The sequence below is a fragment of the Puntigrus tetrazona genome, chromosome 20, assembly GCF_018831695.1.
Source record: "Puntigrus tetrazona isolate hp1 chromosome 20, ASM1883169v1, whole genome shotgun sequence".
Classification (NCBI taxonomy): domain Eukaryota; kingdom Metazoa; phylum Chordata; class Actinopteri; order Cypriniformes; family Cyprinidae; genus Puntigrus; species Puntigrus tetrazona.
In genome coordinates, this window is record NC_056718.1 from 19,850,703 (window position 1) to 19,876,493 (window position 25,791).

Genomic DNA, 25,791 nt, shown 5'->3' on the forward strand with positions numbered 1-25,791 from the left:
ATTTACCAGTATTTTTATTATCACGAGAAAGATTACTATAATTCTCCAGTGTTTCTGACTATCTAAATATGTAGAATGAATCCATTGCATGTGATGTGATCTGATGTTAAATCTAGTATACACAAGTCAGAGTCTTACTTTTATTTGGTACTTCCTGAATACTGTACAGAACTTTGATCATAACTTTCTCAGTCCTCATAATCTGAGTTCATTTAGATCATGGAGTCATTTACTTTATATAAAGTATTATAGTATTGTTGGTTAGGTTAAGCCCAGATGAAAACATGCTGATATTTTCTTTTTTATATATGTTCTCTTTCTTACGTATAAAATACTACAGGTTTATTTACTTTATAATAATAGCTTTTTGTATAACTTTTATTATATAAAAAATAATGTACAATAAAATCTAAAAGCAAAATACATATTAGTAGACTAGGACTTATTATATATTACAGTTAATAATGCATTTTTGTAACAGCAGATAACGTTATTGGGGTCTAAACATTATATACAGACTTTTCTGAGAATTGCAAATTTATTTCTTAAAGTGGGTCCACAGACCCATTCTTCTGTCAACAGAGAAAATTATTGATGAATGTGCTTTGTCAACTAACACCTAACCATGGGTTATTCTCAGTTGTACAGTCTCAAAAAAAATATGCAGGTAGGTGTCAGATTCATGAGAAATCATCTAGAAACTTTGGGGCCTCTATAGCAGTGCAGTATTATTCTCTATAAAATAATTCATGCAGGGGGCTTGGAGACAGTAGAGAGAATCTCCGATAAAAGGTGAGGGAGGCGGCTCATTATGCAGACCCAGTGCTCTAATGCTATACTCTCTTTTTCTCTCTTTCTTTCTTTCTTTCCCTGTGTTGTCTATTTTCTCTGGCCAGCCCTGGGTTTCTTCCTTCCTCTTACATGACTCAAATGCCTTTGTAATTACAGTAGGAAGAACACACACATTGTTCATGCTGTTGTTGACCAGTAGCAATATTGAAATTTCCAGGAAATGCAATCAAGTGCCAACGTTACCTCTTATTAACTTAAGCTGAAATTGAACAAACAAAGGATAATTCTACCGTTCCAGCAGGAGCCAATGTTTCATTGTGGCTTTGGGCGTCAGTATAGATGCAAAGGTATTTGTTAGTGTTGACTATATTTGGTCAGTAAATATAACCTTCCCAGATTTATGTTCTCTCATTTAACAAGCTTCTTGGATCTTTACTGCATTTTCTCATAGTGCATGATCAGATTAGGAGTATATTAAAGCAACCTAACACAGTGTATGCTTCGCGCACCTAAACATTTGCACTCAGTTTACAAATTCCTTCAGGTGTCTTCAGGCAAGTTTAGTCCTATCAATAAGGAGAGAAGGCAAAAAGTGCTACGTCTCCAGACTAAGCTAAGCCAGAGCCTTCTATCAAATGCAGAGATGAGACTTTGACAGCCATCTGTGGCAAGACCCTGGTCCTTTCATAGCCTGGTGCCCGAACCTCATTTTTTGCTGCAGAGAAAGAGCCACCACCAGAGGGAAATTAGCATGAACCTCAATTCAGAAGGACTTCCATTCCTCAAGGGCTAATAACTGATAAGCTCAGGCGCCAGGAGCTTTGCAAATGTTGTTCATTAAAGCTGCCATTTATTCAATTCAAAAAGAGGCTTCCGAGTCACTGTGATGAAACACAGAGGAAGGGGGTGGAATATAACCATAGCAAAAGATGGTCTGTAGTTTTTAAGATTGCTAAAACACTATAGTTTGACTTGATGAATTTGCACTTATGTTTTACAGTCTACTTGGCACCTTCTTCCAGGAAATAGGATATTTTCCAGTTTTAAACAGTTAAGTGCTGTTCTTTGAACCTTCAATGATTTTTCAGTGACTCCTTCCTCCTTTATAAGCGAGTCATTGGATCCATTCTTTCTGCTTATTTGTTCAAAACACTTTAGGAGTTCAGGAGCAAAACAAGTGACTGTCTTTATGAGTAAGTCATTGAGTGAGATGAAAATATTTACATTTGCTAAACTGTCACAATATCATTTATGTTTCATGCCAACAAAGCAAATTCAGTTGCATTTAACACCATAAGCAGGGAGGGATTTAGTGAATTTGGGGCTCCAGGCAAATATAGAAATGGTGGCCTATACATTTGGCACACACACCTAGATAAGCGTTGAGATTCTCCTTTTTTTGTTGTAATGCTTGCTGCTGCAGAGATGGTGCCCCATAGTTGTATTCAGTTTTTGATATTTTTCATTTACATGGTATAATGGGATTGTTTTATTTACATGGAATTTATTACATTTTATTCTTTATTATTGTAAAGACCACAAAATAGCAATTGAGATACGTTTACCATTGAGATTCAACCTTTAAAACATTTTTAAGTATAGTCGTAAGTATAAATATTAAATTATGTAGTATTACATTTACTGACACAAACTTGTTTAGGCATGATGGGGTAGCTCACATGCAAAATATACATTTATTTTTCATTATTACATTTGTTTTGCCTCTCTGTGCCCACTTACTGTATTTTTAAAAGTTAAATAAAACTGTTTTGATTTATGTTTTACTGTTTCTGTTATCAGACAATGACATGAATGTAAAATAATGACTGAAAATCGACCCATAAGACTACATAACCAGCTCTACCTTCCAAGATGTGAATAGAGCCAAGGCGTCTCATAAAATCAAAAAAAAGGATAAACAGCCACAATAAAGACAATAGCTGTGCTATACCTGCTTGTAAAATTACAGCATATCTGTGTTTTAACTGAAAGTGCAGCTCTTTAAACATGAAACGGACCCAGAGACATTCAACTCGGACACTCAGATGGTTGTCGTGGTGATAAACACTGTACACAGCAACCATTAGCAACGTCTGCACTTAATGTGCATCGTGTATGAAAAAAAGCATTTTAGGGGGCCCTTGGCTTTTGGGGACACAAGGCAGTCACCTACCTTTTCCTAATGGCTAAGATTGCCCCTGACTATAAGTGCATCCAAGGGCAAAAATTTAGTAATAAAAAAAAATAATATGACCCATTTACACATTTGGTGGAGATCATTTTATTCGTTCTTAGATATCCAGATTTGGCAGGAATTTATTTTGTTGTAAATCTATCTTCATTCTTGATTAATGTAGTCAGGGACTGGACCCTTTACAGCCATTTACGAGTGAGAAATGCTACTGTAATTCAATGAGTTATGGCCGTTGTTTAATGACATTCAAATAGCCTACATGGCAATGGTGAAACTAGGGAATTTGTAAATCAATACAGTGTTAGTAACAACAATCTATAGATCTCTGCAATGATACACGAAGCCATTATGCTAGCACCCACAGACATTTTACATTGCAAGCAGTCTTGCATTTTTTTGTTTTGAGGGCATGAGTGAAGGTAAAAACATTTGTAATTTACCAATTACAACACTTTCGCTGTACAGAAGAACATCAGCAGTATCAAAAGAACGTTTTAAGCACTCACAAAAACTATCATTATAATCACTGAAGTTGTTTATACTATGAAATTAATATCCTACTTAAACAGTAATCTGCATTCTGTTATCTGAGTTTAATTTCCTCAGTGAACAAGTAAACAGATCAACTCTTACTGGTCACTGCGTTCATAAGCCCAGCAGAATCATGTGTGATTGGTTATAATGTGCAGCACTGTCGAAACGTGTTAGCCTTTGACTTGATTTAAATTTAGTAGCTTACATTCTAATTATGCAGGTAAGATTGTATGAAATAATTTAAATATATATTATTCTGCTATTTTTTTGTCTATTGAAAACTGCATTCAAAATCCACTTCATGAATCTTAAGGGGCATGTGCATTTACTCAAAAAGGACACAACACTGAAATTCTTTTGTTATAATTAGCAATATGTTAAAAAGTAGCTGTTTAATTTCTTCGACCAACAGCATGATTGACAGTATTTAATTGAGCGCCTTTATGAGTTGCATTTTAGACTTCATATTAAAAGAAGTGTCATTCTTTCTTCTAATTAGAGTTAACCACCGTATATCTACTCCCACTGCTGAATAATGATGGGCATGTACGTGACATTCCTGAGAGGAAGTGTCTCAGATCATCAGCAGTAGCCAATTAGACAGTGCATTCACACCAGCATTCTTCCAAATCAAGCACAGGCCCTTTAAAATGAAGATCTCATGCTGATTATCAACTTGAAAAACTGTGATATCTCTAGTTTTCCCTCTCATTTCCTATTAGTTCTCCATGGCCTTATCAATAAAATAAACAAAACTGCTTCTTTTAGAGGTCTTTGGTTATTTTGGGCCATCTAATGCAAAGTGAGCGTGTTTAATTTTCATCGTAGCTCAAGCAATGGAAGACATGCTGTCTTCTGGGCCTTTCAGGCTTGCCAAGGTTGAAACAGTGTCACTCAGTTCCCTAGAGCTCTTAGACATCCTATTGTGTGTGTAACAAAAGCAGCACCTGAAGAGGGCGTTCGCATCTCCACAGAGAATCTGAGACATGAATGCATATTTTTGAGATAAACTTCCATGTGGGTCCTATCATTGTTCTTTGTATAATAAACAATAAAACATATGCAAAGCAATTACTCAGTAGAACAGCATATTTAATTAGCACCTGCCTTTTCCTATTTGTAATATGCAGCATTTTTATTGGTAGGCCATATGTTGTGATTTTTGTCCACCAGTAGCAGTCTCAAGGAAAGTGAGTTGGATACATCATAATGAGAAGCGCTAAGACCACATTCCCAGTTCACAATTTTCTCATGGATGCATCCATCATTTTGGCAAAATATCAAGTACACAGCAATATGCTTCCCCTCTCCCAGATGTTGTTTTCTGACAGAAACTCTAATGATGTTCTGTGTTTTGCTGTTTAAAGCATCCCCTATCTCAAAAGACCTTGGGCTATAGCTGCACTGAGCGATGGATCCCGCTCCCAGGCTGCCTCCAGTAGAGGCTTCAAACAGCATATAAAGCTGTAGACACACAACCTCTAGCTCATAAAGTGTGTTTTAAGGCTGATCTAACTGTATTCATGAATAAGCAAGCGGGAATATATATGTACTTGATTCGAAAGCAAATTTATCATGACTGTTTAACTAAAAAGTTTTGTCAGAAAACATAAATACATCTGCACTTTGCAGTATGTGTGTTAAATCCAACGAGCGCTGATTCTTTGATTAAACCATTTTAAAGGCTCTGGCTTGTCTAATGATTAGTGAAATTTATATCACTTTATTTCACAGTTTGACTCAATATTTAAATGATTGCATTAGAGTTGGGTGGGGGGCAGAGATGGAAAAGGCCTAAATTACACTCTGCTAATGCAGTAAACAGTCAATTTCAGTCAGTTCGCACTTTTTCAGTAGCAGACGTTCCAGACAAATTGGCTCCGTTTCAAAACCAAGTGAACTTCCTACGTAGACAGCATTGTAAAACATCATTCATCAAGCTGAATAACTTGGAAAATAAGTTTTACCCTAATATTTGTGTATGTTTTAAATGGTATGCTTATTAGTTTAATTCTGAGCTTAGTTACATATTAACAGTTCATTTTTGTGTCCATTATTCTGCACAATGTGTCCACTATGGTTTGTGTAAAAAATGCTATTTGTAAGACTGCCTGTGTAGGCATCAGACAGCAAGGCAGCTCACCAGATTGGAACATAGCCATTAATTAAGCAAGCCATATTGAGCCCCAAATTAAATACACATTCACGTAGGTGATTATGATGTAAGTATGCTGCTTCTAATATAACTAATTTAAGAAGGTTTCAGTAGTCGGTTTACTTGAGACCACTTTGAATTTTTGGTGATGTTCACAGATGTATAATATGTGATTGCGTGAAGATAATGCTATGTTATGTTTAATGTTTGCAAAAGCCATAAAAATGGAGCACATTGATAGAGCACAAGCACCTTTGATTTTGGAAGTGTTTTCCCCATTTCCAAAAAAATCTTCTATAGCTGTCAGTTATAAACCAATAGCTCCAAGTTTAATAAAAAAATATATATATAATTAAAAACCGATAGAAGAAATTTTGAGTGATATGATTTCATGTAATACTATTACACAAATGTTAAAATATAAATCTAAATGATTAAAAAACAATTAATTTTTAATATTAATTTACAAATATGACATTTAAATATTTAGATAACATTACATCACTCTCTCTTACAATGCTTTGTGACAATGGGTGGCCAAAGCATGACAAAGTCTTTCATTAACAAAAATTAATAAAAATTATATATATATATATATATATATATATATATATATATATATATATATATATATATATATATATATATATCTCAACTGAAACAACAATTTCTCTCCATCTGTGTAAAAATTAAAAATATTATTGGAGAACAAATGTAAGTATAGATTGGGAGCACCCCATCCTGTCTGAATCTAGGATAGAAGCTCCTTACAAAGGCTATCCTCTGTCTGTTTTTACTCTCTGTAGGCTATTTCTCATACAATTTGAGGCCAAATGGCTCAGTGGGTAACCTGTTTTTCCATTTTTCAGTAGTTGTTATACAGTAGTTTTATGTTTTAAGTTGGGAACGCTATGTATACTTTATCCCATAAGAATGAATTGGTCAGTTTGATCTATAGTTTTATCCACTGACTTTACTATCAAAATCTTGTCTCCCGAATTTCTGAGGTGGAGCACTGCAGGGTAATGGTTGGTGTTTACCGCAAGTCAGAATGTTCATCCTCAAAACAAAGTGCTTTTTACTGGCCCACTCTTTCTGCTGTTGGGGTGAAGCAAAAATACTATTTATTTTTAATCAGATCTTCCATTATTGATGCTTTCGCTCCTCTGGGTTCTGCCTGCTGTCCTTTCCATTCTAACCACATGTTCCCTCTTCCTCCACACAACGGGGTGCTGTTGGTCTGTTAACGGAGGCAACATCTCTCTTAACCATGGATCATGTTTTATGTTGTTTATTCTTAAGTGCTCACTGGATACTAAAGCATCTTAAAAGCACTCACTTTATGCATTTCTGCAGTTACTGTTGTTCGCCATATGCTAAGGGATGACTTGACCTCCAATACGTTTGATTATTAAGTAGGTGTAAATTCAGCAAAGGTTCTGCCACACATTAAACTTGATGTAATTAGTACCACAGAGTCTCATTATTTTGACTCCCTTCTGTCTCTCCCAGGTGTACAACACTGCACTATGACCCTGACCTGCCATCCACTACCATAGTGATCACGTTTCACAATGAGGCACGATCTACCCTGCTGCGCACAGTTCGGAGGTAAGACTTAAATCCATCAGTTCCATTCTCATATCATGGCGCATATTTGTTCCTTTTCCTTTTGTGTCACAAAGAACACATGTAGCTTTTCGCCCGATTGAGCTATCTAAAACTGGTTACTATTATTTCTTTTGCCTTATTCACTTTCAGACAAAATATGCCAAATTGCACCTTCAGGGTTATGACTATTTGTCACTGAGGTAGTATTTTCAAAGGAATGGCTTTGTATGTTATTTATCCATAAAAGGTTCATAGTAGTACCTTCAAGGTACATGTTATAATTCTGAAGTACTAAAATGCGCCTTTTAGGGTAAAGTACAGATTAACGCCCCAGTAACAAGCTTCCCAGAGATACAATTATTTGCACTTTTTTTCCTGTGTTGGTGCAGATGATTTTCCCCTTTCAGTGTTAAAAAAGCACTTGGCTTTCAGTCTTGACGTTTGACCTACTGTAGGTAGATAGAGCACTGAGTAAGTCTTGCTGTAGCTGTAGGGCAAGGCACGTCAATATAGCTTAGAAAAGTCCACAAGAGCCTAAGAGTGCATTTTAATCCTAAGCATTCCATAGAGTTCCTAAGCATTTATTTTATATACATAAAAGTGAAGCCTATTTTTAGGACTACACACGTATACCATATTCTGTATAAGAAAATGAAGCCAACTTTTTTTATTGCATTAAGACATTATTATCCCCATCTTCTTACTGCCATGATGCTAATTCTTTCTATGACTTGATGGTACTGTAATTGAGCTGTGAAAAATGATACAAATTAACATATGAATAAAACATATATCGATTTAAGCAAAATACATTTTCTTGATTCTAACTATAATGTGAACATTTACATAGAACTTCTTTGTAATTTTGGTACTGTATGTTTTTGTTAGATTAAGTCAGAAATTGTTTTTGGAGCGTTAACAGTATCCAGGTGCAGTTTGGCTCGTGTGGCTTTAGTGAAGGGATGTGGTGTGAGGTGTTTCGCCCTGGAGTGTGTGGTATCTAAACTACTCTCATCACACATTAGTCACGGCAGCTCCCGTACACAGCAGAAATGACTTCTGCCCTGCTTTAACCCTGAACCTTTGTTAAAGTTACCAGCCATTTAACAACAGCTCCGATAATAACGTCAAAAATCCTGTTGACTGACTAGATAGGCTCAGACACCTTGATGGCAAAGCAGTATTAAACCTTATCTTTCTATGACCTTTTCCCTATGTAGGGATTTTCTATCTCTTATGCACATGAACGCACACAAACATCTCTTCACATGAACGCTCTCATAGACTAAGCATTTACACAGAGTGGGTTTGAAGTGTAGGCCCCAGGCAGTTTTTGATGGGTGTTGCTGCTGACAGAGGTTATTACTACAGGGAGTCCTAAGAGGTGGAAGAGAACTTTCTGGAGCATTTCCTGGTTTCCTCAGTCTTTCCTTGCGGCTACTTATCAGGCAAAGGAGAGCGAGCGAGAGAGATGTGAGAGAGGAGGTATGGGGAGAGGCTGTTTGTTTTCTTAACCCCTCAGGTATAGGGTAGGTCAGAACAGTCCTTGGCGACATCCATGCAACACAGGCACTTTTTCTTCCTGTCTGAAGATGAGCAATTCCTACTGTAGACAAAAAAAAGCAGTTCAGCAAATAGATAAGGACGGATGTGAATTGATTTGCCAGAAGGGCCTTGAAGAAACCTTTTTAAATTCTTGTGTCAGTGTGATTGATATGCAAAGCTGTTATGTAATATTATTTGCATCCAAAGAGTTTATGCTAACTTACTACATAAAGAGTTGTTGAAGAATTATTTATTCAGTTTCATTTATTGATGTCTTTATTATATAAACTGCTGTCACCATTTCATGAAATCAATTAAGGAGTAGATGCTGTATATCGTTCAAGATGGCAATAAATTACTTTTTTCCCTTCTATTTGTTCAATTGTTAGTTCAGAAAAAAACATTTTTTACAACTTTTGAATTAAATGGCCTTTTTGGGAAGACTAAGTTACAGTATGTTTTTATAGCTACAGTTTTAGCTTAAATCTCATGCAACATGCACACAAAAATTTAGTTTTACACAATGACAATAAATTGCTTGAATTGACTTTGGATAAAATTGCCTGTAAAATGCATGCATGTAAATGTAATGTAACTTTTTCATCAACTGTGTTTTTGTTCAAAGCCAATGTGCTACCCTGCTCCTACAAAGCCACCAACAAACCAAAAATCAATAGACTGACATTCACTTTCACAGTCGGTTTTACAGCACTGATAGGAAACAACAGCAGAAATTGATGTTAAAAGTGCTTTGATTTGTAATTAGTCTTTGAGCAGGTGTAAAACTATAAGAGAGACAGTATTCCAAATGAATACTTCAATCAAAATAAATCAGCATTAAAAGTAATTGTCACTTGAAAGCAAAAACATCTCAATGAAAAGCATTTAATTCAAAGTAGTATATGTAAAATGGTTTGATTGTTAAATAAATCCCTGTTTGAGTGAAGCAAGGTAAGGCTGAGGAAGGTTGATTGATTGAAATGTTGCAATGATGCAGGATCTTATATTAGCCTTGTACTATAGCCTTGTTTCTGCTTGTGGGAATAAAGGTCTTTTGTTAGGTGACTGAGGGGAATATGAGGATCCTACAGCTCTGTAGAGATGCAAAGTGAATTTGAATTGTGCTTGTGCTTACCTGTTTATATGTGAGCGTTTGAATCTGTGCATGTGCTGTACAGAGGAGAACTGTGATGAATGTGTCTCACTGACTCAGACATGTGGAAACATACCTGTGAGCGTGAGTGCAATGCAATCAGTCACCTAGTGTGAGGACAAAGAAAAGAGGTTTAGAGGAGGTCTGTGCTCTTCAACTCCACAGCAATGCAGCCCCAGTGTCTCACTTCATATCTGGCTAACAACATAACTGCTTATTTATCTCTGGACTTTTTGTAACACTTTTTTTGTGGCACTGTTTTACAATGTTAAGGATAATATTCTTTAATGGTTTAAACATATTCACTGAATAGTATAACAAATTAATTATTATTATTATTATTATTATTATTATTATTATTATTATTATTATTTCTATATGTAAATAAACTAGACTTTTGATTGCAGTTTCTGAATTTCAAATAAATTTTTGTCAGTGGTATTTTAGTATTATTTATATAAAATACAGTGTTTATTTGGTTTTTAATTCATTTCAGTTTAAATACAAACTTTAGTTATTTTTATGGTCATTTGTTTGTGTATTTAGTTTTAAATTATACTTATTTTCCTTTTTTTTGTAAATTGTCAAACTAATTTCTATTTGTTAGTTCCCAAAGTACTATTTCTAATCTTCTTTTAGTTTTAATGTAATGTTTAATTACTTAATTTTATTTCGGATTTTAATTTAAAGAAAACAATTTCTCACTTTTAGGACTTTTTATTTAACTGTACAGCAGTTCTAACAGTTTTTATTCTGTTTCTCTTAAGTGTGTTGAATCGGACTCCTGTGCATCTGATTCATGAAATCATACTGGTAGATGATTTCAGCGAAGATCGTGAGTACTGTGCATTACTGCATATTTGAAATTATATGTTAAAAAAGAGAATATTCTAATATCACACAGTGCATAATGTATTTGATAAATATTTGAAATAAATATATTTGAATAATTTTTTATTTTCAGCAAATGACTGCCTTCTTCTCACCAAGTTGCCAAAAGTAAAGTGTCTTCGTAATAAACGCAGAGAAGGTAGGCCAGTGATGACATCTCTGTCATTCTCTCCCTCTCCCTATGAATTAAATATTTCATTTTGGGCTGGCAGCATGCCTGTTTTGTAATACCATCCAGACTCTAAAAGCAGCTGTTTGCTTTTCGCCCGTGTGCTGGTGAGTGTTTTAACAGCAGGTGGTGCGTTACTGGGAGGGTGACGGTGAACAGACTGTGAGGAAGATTACTGCACATTGACTGAAACTCTGGCCAGTGTTTCACACTTTCTTCCATGTACCAGTTGCGCAGGTGGAAAACAGAGCTGATACAGTTTTGCCACCACACACTCACACTGTCATCCGTATCTTTCCATTCGGATGAACAGATATATTGAATCTAGAGGGTGACGGAGCATGGATTAGTTTGCAAACAGCTCGCATAGACATAGATTTATACTTGTGATAAAAAAAAATAAACATTTAAAAATCCATTTGTAAGCAGAGCATTTTGGTGTGCATCTAACTGAAAACATTGGTCTTAAACTGTTATAGCAAATATTGATTTTGCCACTGCTGTACAGCCTGTGGCAGATATTATGCTGGCCATTGTTTGGAATGGCTGTTCGAGGTTAAAATGGCCACTTAATATTTAATGAAATGCCATTAGCATGGTTTAACAACATTATGGATGTTGAAAGGTTAAGCCATCTTTATGGCTGGTTACCTTTTAGTAAATTAAGCAGGTCAAGCTTTACATAAATTTCCATGTGCGATTTGGATTTAAATTTCTCGTTTAGTTTATTAGCACTATGCTTTTAATGTCACTGGGCGAGAAATGCATTCAGACGTTAATAACTAGATTTTCATACATTCTGAAGGTAATATGAGCAAGGCTTCCTCATTCAAAAACCATGGTCATTATGCAACTATACAACAGTGTTATAGATGGATGGATGGATGGATGGATGGGTATATATATATATATATAGATATATATAGATATATATATATATATATATATATATATATATATATATATATATATATATAGATAGATGCCAAGGAAACATTTTTAAGTTTTGATCTCTAGTATTTTTAAGTTTAAGTTTTTTCTTTTAATACGTGTATTTTATTTTATTTTATTACAGCTTTATTTTAATTACCATTAACACTTTTTAAATATAATTTTTAGATAACAACACTGTTTCTGAGGTTTTGTAGGTGATCAAAGTCCCTAGGAAAGTCTCTATGATATACTGGTCCCTAGATGAGGCTTGATTCCTTCCCTTATTTTAGTCTGTTGGATTTATTTGCTAATTTCATCATCTGCCAAGCAAAGTCCAATCACTTAGAAAAGTAATAGCACAGCTTTTCTTAATAAGCTGCAAATAAGCTAATCAGTCACGTCCCTAGCTAGTTATGCATACAAGTTTAATATCAGGGCTTAGGGTTTGTTCCTAAACCAAAGTATGAGCAAGCAGCAATAATAATGATAACATAAATAAGAATAATAATGTAATATTCAGTCATTAATGGCAAGAAAAATGTAAAGTTCTTATTAGTAATAATCATCCAGTTGCTGCCCTCTCCCTGTTTATTTCAGCGCTCCGAGGTTCCATTACACACTGTCACACATTGTCGCTTAGACAGCATTGATTAATGCATAAAACCCTGTGCAGCCAACTCTGTACAAGAAAATTGTTAAAAAGGTTTAAGGCATTTAAACCCCTATTGTCGTCCTGAAGCTACAAACAGGGTGTGTGGTTCTGCTATGTTAACTCTATTAGCTGTAGGTGAATGTAATCTCTGCCATTCACTCACTCTCTCGCTCTCTCTTTCATTGTCTGTCTTTCTCGCTCTCTCTTTCCTTCTCCATCTGCCCAGTGCATACACAGAGGGGCCACACTGGCCCAATATGCATGCACACACAAACACAGCCTGCTCTCAACAACTCTGTAGAGGGTGCGCTCACCCATCTGGAAAATACAGCCTTATTGAGGATGAAATGGGATTTTTAATTGGCTGAAGTTGCCGTGCAGCGTGAAACTTTGCACGAGTCTTGCACGTTTACAATTATCATGCATCCTCAGTCAGGCTCTACCGATTTAACAGCCTCGCCTTCATGGAAAAGCTTCTTGCTCTGATTCGATAATAACCATAAGGCTTTAATTGTCCCTTCAACTAATCAGATTTAAATGGCTCTTCTCGTATCTTTTTCTGTGAATGAGATTGTTGAGTATTTGTCAGTTTAACAGGCTTCTCAACAGATGTAATGTGCAGCTCTGATGGACGGTGAATTCTCCAGTGTCTGATCTGTGTGTGTGTGTGTGTGTGTGTGTGTGTGTGTGTGTGTGTGTGTGTGTGTGTGTGTGTGTCGCAGGGCTGATCCGGTCTAGGGTTCGAGGGGCGGATGCTGCAGGAGCTGGGATCCTGACTTTTCTGGACAGTCACTGTGAGGTCAACAAAGATTGGCTGCCTCCACTGCTGCAGAGGGCAAAGAGGTACAATTTTATACTTATTCTTATTGTGTTCTACCTAGATTCTGTGCAACTGTCTTCTATTTTAGGTAATTTTCAATAGAAAAGAGTCAGCAGGCAGAACGGAGGCGGCACTGAATGCAGCACCACTTGCCGAGCACATGCATGAATATCCTGATGCTTTGTTCTGTCTGCTAGCAGAACCGTTATTTGACGTATTTTAACAGCATATGTTAACAAGCATTAAATTAATTTTAAAACTTTTGCAATATTTTGTGCATATAAAACTGCTAGCAGCACATATTGAAAAAAAAAAAAGATTATTTTCACCACAAAAAAGGTGACTTTTTTTAATCCCACAACAAAATTCACAAAAACATTTTTTTTGAATGCATTTCATAAGCAATTTGAGGTAGCTTGAAAAGCCAGTAGTGCTGACACATGTCAAGTATTCTTTTCTTTCAGCAGGACAGTAGCATGAGAGAGTTGAGTGATGAGGTCAGTGCAAATGCTGTAATGATGTTGGACGAGACTGTGTGCACATTCACTCGCTCTTAGTAACACAGATAATCCCAGCTCTCACTGATTTTCCACCTCCTTTGTTGTGAGATCAAGCTGAACAGACAGAGAGTTGAGCCGTCCACATTCTTTATCAAATCTCTTGTGTTCTTTTGTCTCATTTTCTAATATTTTCATTTTTCAGGACCCGACCTGTGTCGCCAGCCCTGTGATTGACATCATTAATATGGACACGTTTGCCTATGTCGCGCTTCCTCAGACTTGCGAGGAGGTAAAGGCTACAATTATAATCCTTCATTTGCTGTCCCACTACTGACATCAAGGGCTCCGGTCACAGTCCCCAATCAGCAGTGTCACACAGAAACAAATCTAACAATTAGCTCTGATGAAAGCCGTGGCCTATCATCAGCAGTACACTTTAATTATCACCGCCACTGCGGTGTATAATTATGACTTAGAAAAATTAAAGTTACAAGAAATTGGAGCAAAAAGATCTTCATTGATCTCCCTTTTTCTCTTTCTCTGTCTCTGCGGCAGGATTTGACTGGAGTTTACATTTTAAATGGGAGCAACTATCAGCTGAAAAGCTTGAGCCAAGAGAGCTGACCCTACAGAGCCTATTAAGTAGGTGAAGAGAAGCAGAAGGGCTTTTATTAGAACTATTCTGCTAAATCAGTACAGAGGTTTGGTCCAGCACATATTGGGCTTTGAGCACCATGTTTAAAATCTACAGAGAAATTGTTTTTATTTGTTTACAAGTCCAGTTAACCTTCAAGGGAAAAAAGGTTTAAAAGGAGGTTTAGAAACCACATGATATGGCATTCACGTTTTATTAAAAGTTTGTTAGCATCACTTTAACTATTGTTTGTATTTAGACTTGGGCACTGGCACAAACTGCTAACCATAGTATTAAACTAACGCGGTGGTTCTCAACTACACTGAACAAACATTTGGTGTAGAACCTATTTTCCCTCAGATACTCCTAGTAAACCTCACAATTAACCAAGAAATGCCAGTCAATTAATCTTAATATTTTAAAGCAAGTAAATTGCTACAAAGATATACAAAAGCATTGCAATACCCACATCTAGGTTATAGAATGTCATAGAATCTCAGGAGGTGGTATTTTGGTATTTTTGTAACTTACACCAGAAGGAAGTTAACTGGAGGCACCTAGCAACTGCAAAGCAACATCAGTCAGAGCACCTTCAAAACTGCATAGCAACATTCTGGCAAATACTCACTAATTGGTTTAATCTTTTTGAGATATACAGTATGTCTGATTATAATTATGTAGTATTGGTCAAAATTTCTGTTTTAAATTGATGTACTGATTAATTTCAGATAATTTTCAATTTGTTGGTTGTTATGCTGTGATTGGTGAGAACTGGCTCGGTCTCAAATACATAGGGAGTGAGAAGACTGGAGCCTCTTTTACACATTGTGTGGGGTGAGTTTTACAAAGGCAAGAATCACTCATGTTTTTCTCCAGGAAATATAAAAAATCAACTTGGTTAATATTGTTTTCTCCATGTTTAGCCTTGGTAACACAAAAAATATGTAAGATGAAAAGTTGTAGATGTGGATAAATTTACTACATTTTGATTAAAGCATTTTTTAAGAATAGCATGCACTGTTCAGTCATTTCTGGTTAGAACAGGGGCATTTATTAGAAACCTAAATAGTATTTTCCTTTTCATGTTAGAGAAAATGTATTTGAAGTATGAGGTTCAGCCTTATTGATGATTAAGAATATTATTATTATACTATAATTACAAACATTGAGTTACATCTCTTTGATTAATCAGTTTTGATTATTTTATTATAAACAAAGTAACATCAACATTTAACCAATCCTGGTAGTTTTTAGTCTTCCTCCGTCGTCTTTCTCTCTGTCTCCTCTTGTTATGGTGTAATTCACACTGTTCCTAGCGCTCTCAGAGGCTGTTGTAATGAAGGCTGTTAATAGCTCAGATAAGCAGGCAGTCAGGCTGAGAGGGGCTCAGATCCCGTCTGCTCCTGTGTGTGCTGTGCACCGATGCAGCACTGCAGACGGCCTGGGTCTCTCGCAGCCCATCCACCAACAGATGCAAAATAGATCAGTGGTAACTGAGTCACTGAAAGCTGTGTGTGTGTGTGGACGCAGATGGGAAGCAGTGGTGTGTATTTCAAGTTGATATGTGAGAAGGACAGCACAACCATGACCCCTGTCTGACAGCCAGTTTATGTATATTTGTGATGTAATACTCAAACTTTTGTGAATACTGAAATATCCAGAAGAGTCTAGGAATGGATGATTATTGCAAATGACTGATATGATTCTGCCATGTGTGATTTGCAACAATTATTTTTACCCTAACTACTATAGTGAGTAGTTTTAGCTTTCTTAACCATATTGGAAGACTTCATCATTCCAGGATGACAATGGCAAGTTTCTAGTATGTTACATACACTAGCGTTCAATACTTTGTGATGGTAAAATTTTAAAATATTTTTTAAAGAAGTCTCTTAGGCTTGCCAAGGGTTCCATTTATTTTATCATCACGGTAATAAGCAATACATTGCTACATAATATTGCACGTTAAAATAACAGTTTCTATTTTTAATTATTCATGTGATGGCATATTCTGGATATTTTTATTTGCTGCTCAAACATTTCTTATTATTATCTGTTGAAAACACTGCCCTGCTTAATATTTTAGTAAAACACTGTAATAATATTTTGTAATAACTGCAATATTTTTTCCAGATTCTCTAAAGTAGAAATCTTTTGTAAAATTATAACGGTCTTTACTCTTACTTTTCACCAATTTATTGCCCCCATGCTATATATAAGTATATTTATTTGAATAGAGTAATTTATTCCAAATACATTGGTGATTACCAAAATTCGTTCTTATATGAGCATCCCATAAGATATATATATAAGTGGTGTTTGAAAAAGCAAATATTGATTTTGCTCATACCTGGTATGTGTTCAAACTTGTAACCATTCCCACGTGTGTGTATGAACAACTCGGAAGTATGCCACTTGTGCACTATTTATCATTTTATTTCATTATTTAAAATGCATTCACACTCTCGTCTGTGAAACCTTTGACAGGCTTGTCCACTTTCCACTCATTTACTGAGCCCAATTGTTGAAGCTTTTAAGCTTTGTTTCTGCCTTCCAAAATGAGATGAGAACAGACGTGTGAAAAGTAAATGAATCTGAAATGAAAGTACGTGAGTGGCCCTGAGAAGCAGCAGATGAAACAATGTGTCCTACCACTTCACAATGAGAGATTACGGCTGATGAAATTCAAATGCTTCCGATAATACCGGAGCCGTTTCCTCCAGTGTCCTTAGTGTTTGAAGCAGCTCTCTGGGTGCTGTGATTTTGAAGGGCAAGCTGAGCTTCATCAGGAGAATGAGAACTGGGCTGTACTGTACCCATATACCCTCACTTCAGTGGACTTTTATTCTCTTTCTTCATTCCAAGACTCTTCCCAGAAAAGGAAACGTTTTCATACATCTATCCTGAGTGACAGCAGTATTTTAAGCAGTCACCTGGACTGAAGTGTTTAGTGTCAAGACTTAATGTTCACTCTTTTTTCATTCTTTCAACCCTCAGAACGCCCATCATCGCAGGAGGACTTTTTGTGATTGACAGATCCTGGTTCAATCGCTTGGGAAAATATGACACGGCCATGGACATCTGGGGAGGGGAGAACTTTGGTGAGTTATTACTATGCATGAGAGCACCTGTCTGGCGGCGCATAAGCTTCAATCACTTTTTTTCCCCGATCGAGCTCTGACAGAGGAAACTTAGGGTTGTTGTCTCATCACAGAGAGGAAATGGCACGCAATGACATTTGAACTTAGAAATAGCTCTGGAATCAATTTTCTTAAATAAAGGCACCAAAATACGGTTTAACTGCTATGTTTTTTCTTGGCTCTGTTAAAATACTTAAGAGCAATGCACTGTGGGGAATTGGATGGTTCCCTCTGCACTGGGTTCAACCATCATTAACCATGCATATGTGACAGAATTAGACTGGAGCTGTTGCAGTGCTGGTTTATTCAGACTTAAGTAGGCTACTGTGCTCATAATTGCAAATGAGCATTGGGCAGTGGCATATTTAGACAGGAGATTTCAACCGTATGATCTAATTCTTGGCATGAGAGTAAAGTTATATCCTGCAGGGCTACTTTAAATCACATATACACATGTCAGCAAGTTATATTACTCTACATGACATAATATTCACTTGCATTTTATACATTTCTGCAATATTAGCTAAAAAGATTTCTTTTTTTTTTAAGAATTTTTTATTTCTATTAATACTACTGTTAATTCAGCAATGATGATTTAAATTGATTTATACATTTATAACATTAGTAAATACATTTATAATGTTACTAAATATTTCTTAAGTACCAAATCAGCATGAGAATGATTTCTAAAGATCCTGGAACATTTAAAAATGGAGTAAAAATAAAATAATAGTAATAAGAAGAATAATATTTTTTTATTATTATAAAAAAATGCAGCCTTTGTAAGTAATAAATAAAGAAATCTCACTGATTTCACACTTTTGTTAGAATGTACTCACTAAGACCATAATGCTTAAAATACTGTGTAGTGCACTGTGATTGGAGTTCACTGTGTTGTGTTTGTAGAGATTTCTTTTAGAGTATGGATGTGTGGAGGAAGCCTGGAAATCATTCCTTGTAGCAGGGTCGGCCACGTATTTCATAGAAACATCCTTATATCTTCCCAGAGGGCAACGCCAACACCTACATAAAGTAAGAGTCCTGAGAAGTTCACATACTTGTAATAATAATAATTCATATCCAGCATATCCAGTTTTTGCTAATCTATTCATGCTGATAAAGGATGTAACACTTTTTATCAACATCAGAAGACCTTGTTTTGTCCTTGGGGTTGTTAACCTGTAAATTTGAATATGTTAATCTGTTGGATGTTTTTCTATGTTATTTGTGGGAATTTTCCTGCCAAAGATAGAGATAATACTCCAACTTCTGCCTGGAAGAAAATCTGCTGTGTAAAATTTGTTTGCTTTTATCACGTTTTGCCTCTGGGGAAAAACCTCAGCATGAAACCGTATGAAATATTAAGGGCATAGCACAACATTCTTTCTGAATCTGAATTGCTATGCAGTGTGCTCAGTCAACAAAATCTGTTTCCTCATATAGTTCAGAGGCGCTAATAAATAATTGCTGAAGGCATTAGCTAGCTTTACTAGATACTCTTAAAAACTGTGTCCTTTTACATCTGTTAGAAGAGTTATGTTAGATGTATACAGTATAGAAATCAGATATGGTTTGTTTTTTTATGTGTTATTTGTTTTAGTGTATAACCTGCAATAAAATGTGTCAATGAACCAACACATGTGCAAAAAAAAAAAGTAATTGATGTGTATATAACACCCTCATTTCCCTAGAATGCGACATAAAGTTTTCTGCTCATTTTCTTCAGAATAACAGTTGCAAGTGCGTTTATTTCCTGTATTTCCTACACTATTTGAGTAGCTGTACTGATGAAATGGCAGGTCATTCTAATGATCTTCTTCAGGCTGAAGTGTGTATCTCTGAGTGAAGTGTTTAGTATAGCACACTTCAGTGTTCCCATTCAATGCTCTTTCTGTTTCAGGAACACCAGAAGGACTGCTGAGGTTTGGATGGATGAGTTCAAACTGTTCTACTACTCAGCTCGGCCGGCTGCTAGGGGAAAATCTTACGGAGAGTGAGTGACTGATAGCATGTGTGTGTTTATGTGTGTATCTATAATGGGGAAGCATTAGGCAAAAGATTCATCTCTTATTCCGCTCATTCTCTTCCTCTCTTATCAGCATTCACGGCAGGCAGGAGCTCCGCGAGAGTCTTAAGTGCAAATCCTTCAAGTGGTATCTGGACAATGTCTACCCAGAGCTCAAGTGAGTTGAGGAGTCAGTGTGGTGTTTGTATTTGAGTGTCTGTGGGTGGTGATTGATAATTGTAAAGCGCCATGTTATTATTTAGCGTGGCAGTATAAGGCCGCTCTACTGTATGTCTAAATCGGTTTCATTGTACACTAGTTCTCTTGAGGGAATGATTTTCCACCCACTATGGCAGATTTTATTTTTGTCTTTAAAAGACAAGTTTTTTATGCCACTGTTGTTAATTTGGTATCTAAATTAGTTGATGTTGATGCACCTTTGCAGACATTTATGAGAAAATGTAAAACTGTCATACTAAACTAAAAACCCAAAACATTTAAACATTTACATTTTGCTCTTAATGTAGCAGATACAACAGTTCTAAATTCTATTTTGTTTGCATCTTAATTGATTATAGAGAAATAAAATGAATAATATGAACATGGTTCACATATGCCATATATATTGGCATTGGACGTACTTGATGAGAAATAGTGTCCCAAAATGTGCTGCAATTAAATTTCAGTATACTTTTTATTATACTGAAATTTATGAAATGTTTTTAATCATGTGCTACTCTTTTGCTTTCAAGTAGAAACTATTGACATATAAAGGGTTTAGTTTATTATTTAAAATGATTAAAGGGTTAATTCACCCCAAAATCAAAAGTTCTGTCATCAATTACTCATAATTAACTTCTTCTCATAATTAACTACTTATAAAAAAGTTGAGCCCTTTAAGTACTTTTAATTTTTATTGTTCCCCTCTCTTTTTGTGTGGTATTTATTATAATAACACTGTAATGTTTCATTTACCGAATCTAGAGTTCCTGATGATTCCGATCTGAAGTCTGGTGTGATCCGGCAGAGACAAAACTGTCTAGAATCTCGTATAGTGGAGGGTCAGGATCTCCCAGTGCTTACACTCGCACCCTGCAGCATCACCAAAGACGTACCAGCAGCCAATCAGGTACAAAACTATCTTGCAATATATAAGAAAAACCATGCTTTAAGTATTAATTGATCAGCTTTGGAACTGCTGTCGCTGGAGGAAAATAGTGATTTTTGCATTCTCCATGTTATCCAATTTGGTGTTCACAAAACTTACACCATTGATGTTGAATAATAACCATTTACAGCATATCTTGCCTTCAAGCACTGTGCTCAAACATTCAACTGAACAGTTTGGTGAAAATAGGAGGAGGAGCAAAGGTAGTGTGCGCCAGGAATCAGTGACATCTTACATGGTTAGGTTGCGACTCTGAGATGCTAGATTACATTAAATGCTATGCATCCAGGGGCATGTTGAAAGGGCAGCTTTTACAGCAGGGTAATGGGATTTAATTCAGGTCACATTTGTGCACTGCTGTGTAATTATATTAAACAAAGAGGTGCCCTCTGGTCTCTGAGCAGCTAATCTGCCCTACTGTCACCCTTCATGGCTCCCTCACCTGTGCATGAGCCTGGAAGAAAAACACAATTGTGCATCATTCGGAATTGAATAGTGAATGGCTATTAAAGTCCATTCAATTGCTGGATATTAATTAAGCTAGCAAACAGTACAGAATTGAAATGTGAATTTCACTGTTTTTATATGGTATTAAAGTGCAGTGAAATTCAAATAATTTTACGTTGTTGAGGTGTTTCCACTAGGATTTATCAATTAACAATGTTTGCGGTATTTTACAAGCAGCAATGAATTTTATACAATTATGCATTTATCATATTTAAATATGATATTTAATATATATTATTTCAATTTCATAGACATGGAAAAACATCCAGCTCAGAAAATTAAAAAGGGAACCAATTCTTAAACTGAAAAATGTTTCAGCCAAAGCCACCAACTACTAGTCATAAAGTCTTAGACCCTCATTCTACTGTTTATTTAACTGAGCCTCTCTCCTGTTCCTCTGTGGACCATAAAAAAGTTGTCTTTTTCAGATGTTTATTCTCTAAATTATGAAGCCGAGAGATGATTGTAGACAGTAGAGTTGGGGCGGAACACCACAAAAGTGATTTCAGAGCACTTAAGTGTGTTCACAACACCACAAGAGCATGTTTCCCTGCTGCCTGCTGCGTGTGACCTTGTTAAGCGCCTGTAAGACTTACCAGATGGGAAGTGGTTCATCAGTGGCTCACAAAAGCACATTTTCTCACTGCCCTCATGCGTCATTCTCTCCTACGTGTCTCAGAACAGCAAATGAGACCACCGTCTCAAAGGAAAGCAAAAAGTGTCTATTTTCTTCCAACATCTCTCTCTCTCTCTCTCGCTCTTTCTCTGTTTACCTTTTAAGTAGAGATGACATATTAGAACAGACATTTTTAAATGAACAAGTTGGTAAATGCTCTAGCTTGTTTCCTAATCTAGTTTTTAATAAATATGTCATTGTATACTATGAACATTGTTGGCTCTGTCATGAATTGCTTATGTCCCTCTATTAAGTGTCTGGTAAATGCATAAACGTAATATAAATGCTAAATCTACAAATGATAGATTTTTCTAAAGCTAATTACAAATTAATAAATAATTGTGATATACTAGAAGACATACATTTATTTAGTTTGCCATTTAAAAGGTTAATTTGGCATCAGTACAATCTGTCACATAACGTTTAAAGGATTTGTTCACCCCAAATGGAAATTTGCTGACAATTTACTCACCCTCAGGCCATCCAACATGTAAATGAGTTTCTTCATCAGAACAGATTTGAAGAAATTTACCATTTTCACTTGCTCACCAGTGGATCCTCTGCAGGGAATGGGTGCCATTAGAATGTGAGTTCAAACAACTGATAAAAACGTGACCGTAATCCACACAGCTCCAGTCCATCAATTAACAGCTTGAGAAGTATTAAGCTGAATATATGTAAAAAAAAAAAAACTAATCCATCGTTAAACCATTTTAACTCATCCACTTCTTGTGTTGCCTGAGAGTAAGCACATTTTCATTTCTGGGTGAACTATTACTTTAAAATATATGTAAGACCTTTGTATTTACAGCAGTGTAATCTGTTGAAATCTGTGCGATTCTCTAGAAAGAGAATTGCTTTTGCTTTTTCATTTTGTTATACATTGGTTCAGCATCAGAATAGCCTATGTTCTTTCCCCGCTCAGGAGTGGATCTACACCCATGGACAGCAAATCCGCCAGCAGCAGCACTGTCTGTCCGTCTCCACCACTTTCCCTGCCTCCCAGATCCTGCTTGTGCCGTGCAACATCAGCGACGGCAAGCAGGTACCTCCACTGACGAGCGCAGGAGACATCCGTGACACACCATAAATCAGGCCGCACTTAAAAAGCTCCCGGAGGAACCCACTGACATCAGCTCTATGAGTATCAGTCCCAGCGTTAGACAGCCCCTCAGGAGAGGCTTTACTCTCAGGCCGATGTCAGCGTTTCCATGCGTCACATTTGTCATGTCAGTGTCAGGGACGTGTGGCATATTGTAGCATCAGAAAACATTTGCTTTGTTTGTTGTGCACAGAGGCGTACATACAAATAGATGCATGTGAAGTATGAAAGCGTGCTATACATTACATGCAAGATATTTTATGCTGTCCTCAGCTCATGTGCACTTACACATGTGTTCATATGCCCTCTGTTGCTGCAGCGTTGGCAGAAATCTGGCACTCACCTGGAGCACCTGGCTTCTCGATTCTGCGTGGACAGCGAGATGGCTCTGGACGGCATTGAAAGCAGTAAAATGCTAGTGATCAGCCCATGTGAACTGTCAGCACACACTCAGAGATGGGAGATGCCTTTCTCGTGATCCTTCCTCCTTGGCTTCTCCTCACGTTTCAGAGCTCAGCTGGAGTCAAAGATGGATAGGGAGGCAGAGAGAGAGCAGTGTGTACCTCCAGGAGGGGCTACATCTGTGTCCTGCTGTTCTGCTATGTCCACTCCCTTTGTCTCTTGGCACACCACAGGTATGCTGGGATTTGTAGAGCGTTCTGATTCAATGACATGACCTCATTACTGCCGCTATATTAAAAAAAAATCAAGTTCTGTTAATTGCTGAAGGTAACTTTTAAGCAAAACAAACTCGAGTGAGCTTTAGAGATAATCATGCAAATACATAAAGCTGAAGTGTTGATGTTGTTTCCTATCCCAGTTTAATATGCAAAGTCAATAATAAGTAACCTGCTCGCTGGCTGATTCCCCAAAGACAATGTGACTGTCAAAACATTGCTCTGTTTTTGAGCATCTGAAACAGGGCAGCATTTCCAAAAGGCATTGTAAACCTAAGTAGACTGTAGAAATCAGTGGCACCAATGGTCTGTACGATCAACTGAGACTAAAACATAGTTTTAATTCATTTAAATAAAGCAGAAATAAATACAATATGAATATTAAATTAACTTTCAATAAAAAAAAGTAGAAATAAGTACTGAACTGAAATAATTACAACATCAAAAACAACATTAAACTGAACAGAAATAATTACATCGCAAAACATAAAAAACAATACTAAATTGACACTGCTTCTTTAAAAATTCTTCACAGCCCAGCCTGACATAGCAACAGTGGCTCAACCAAAGGACAGGATCACTTTTTTTTCTAAACAATGAGTAAAATTGTTATTAATTGCTAATTGTTTTTATGTCATAATTATATTTACTGTAATCTATGTTGTTGTTTTTTAAAAAGTATATTTGAGTACTTCCAATAGAAAGCAATAAATTGTTACATTTTTGTACTTAAATAAAAAAATAATAGTTACTTTTTTATGAATGTCTGTTTCTGGCACTGAATAAAAATGAAAAATGTAACTATCTTACGATTCAGATTTTTGGTTCTCAGAATTGTGTGATAAAGTCAGAATATTCTCATAATTCTGAGGACATGTCAATCTTTTTTCCACCCAGAACTTGGGATTGTGAGTTTATATGTGACAGTTCTGAGGGGAAAAATGTGAATTATGTAATATAAACTTGCAATTGTGAGTAAACAGTCAAAAGCACAATTCTGAGAGAAAAAATAATTAATTTGTTAATTTGCTGTTGCAAGAAGAAAAAGTCAGAACTGTGAGTTAAAATTACTTTTTTTAATTTAATTGTCGAAAACAGCATCCATACATTCAAGCTTTATGTATGAACTGTAACGTTTTCTGTTATTGGTTGGCTGAGACTCTTCTTCCAAAACATCAATGTTGAGCCTGGCTTTTTTTTTTTTCAAAATGGTGGGGTTTTTTTGCCGTGTTTGTCCTTCTGACATTCTTGCAGCATAGACAACTTTATTGATTATAATGGTAGTGGCCTAGTTATGTAGCCTTGCGTCATGCCCCCTGCTTGCAATGTAGACACTCTGTTGCACTCAAGCCTTGACTGCATTGTGGGGAAGGAATATGGTTACTTAAAAAGTAGCACAGGTATTATGGTATATTATACATGTAAGAAATATCACATAACCTGGCTTATTACACCCAAAATGTGTCTCTATCCTATATTTTAAAAACTGATAAGCCTTATACTAAAGTTTGACATACATCCATAACAACCAGTCTAACCTAGCCATTCTGCCTGAATGTGTTATAGATGATCTTCTTTTCTGTCTTCCTCCCTAGGTTCCCCAGAGTGTCAATCATACTGATGCTCTCCAGAACAGAGTTTGGCAGCTGGACGCACACAAACTTGCGGGACACACACCGAGTGTGACACACACACTCACACTGGAGAACAGCACACAACCTTTTTAATTTGTTATGCTTGAATTTACCCCAATACGAAGCACTTGTGAGATACATCTGCTAGCACATCGGCATACAATAAATACCCTATTTTTTCTTAATTGCCTGCTGCTCGCGTTTATTCCTTGTCGTCTGGTTGCGCAAGTAAACAGCGATCAAACTATATTTAAGGTAGTTGTTTACATGATCATCAAAAGTAGACGAATCCCAAATGA

At 36.2% G+C, this 25,791-nt stretch overlaps 1 protein-coding gene across 1 annotated transcript; it reads left to right on the plus strand.

Annotated features, from left to right (window-relative positions):
* The first annotated feature begins 6,700 nt into the window (after positions 1 to 6,700).
* LOC122325503 (polypeptide N-acetylgalactosaminyltransferase 14-like) lies at positions 6,701 to 25,676 on the plus strand. Its single transcript, XM_043220541.1, is given in 18 exon segments — positions 6,701 to 6,720; positions 7,188 to 7,286; positions 10,752 to 10,819; positions 10,949 to 11,014; positions 13,352 to 13,470; positions 14,149 to 14,212; positions 14,215 to 14,238; positions 14,505 to 14,557; positions 14,560 to 14,591; positions 17,581 to 17,684; positions 18,630 to 18,704; positions 18,707 to 18,755; positions 19,624 to 19,716; positions 19,823 to 19,906; positions 20,713 to 20,857; positions 23,005 to 23,124; positions 23,501 to 23,816; positions 25,454 to 25,676. Coding segments are annotated over 17 exon segments (1,374 nt in total). The 3' UTR covers positions 23,660 to 23,816; positions 25,454 to 25,676.
* Positions 25,677 to 25,791: the final 115 nt, after the last annotated feature.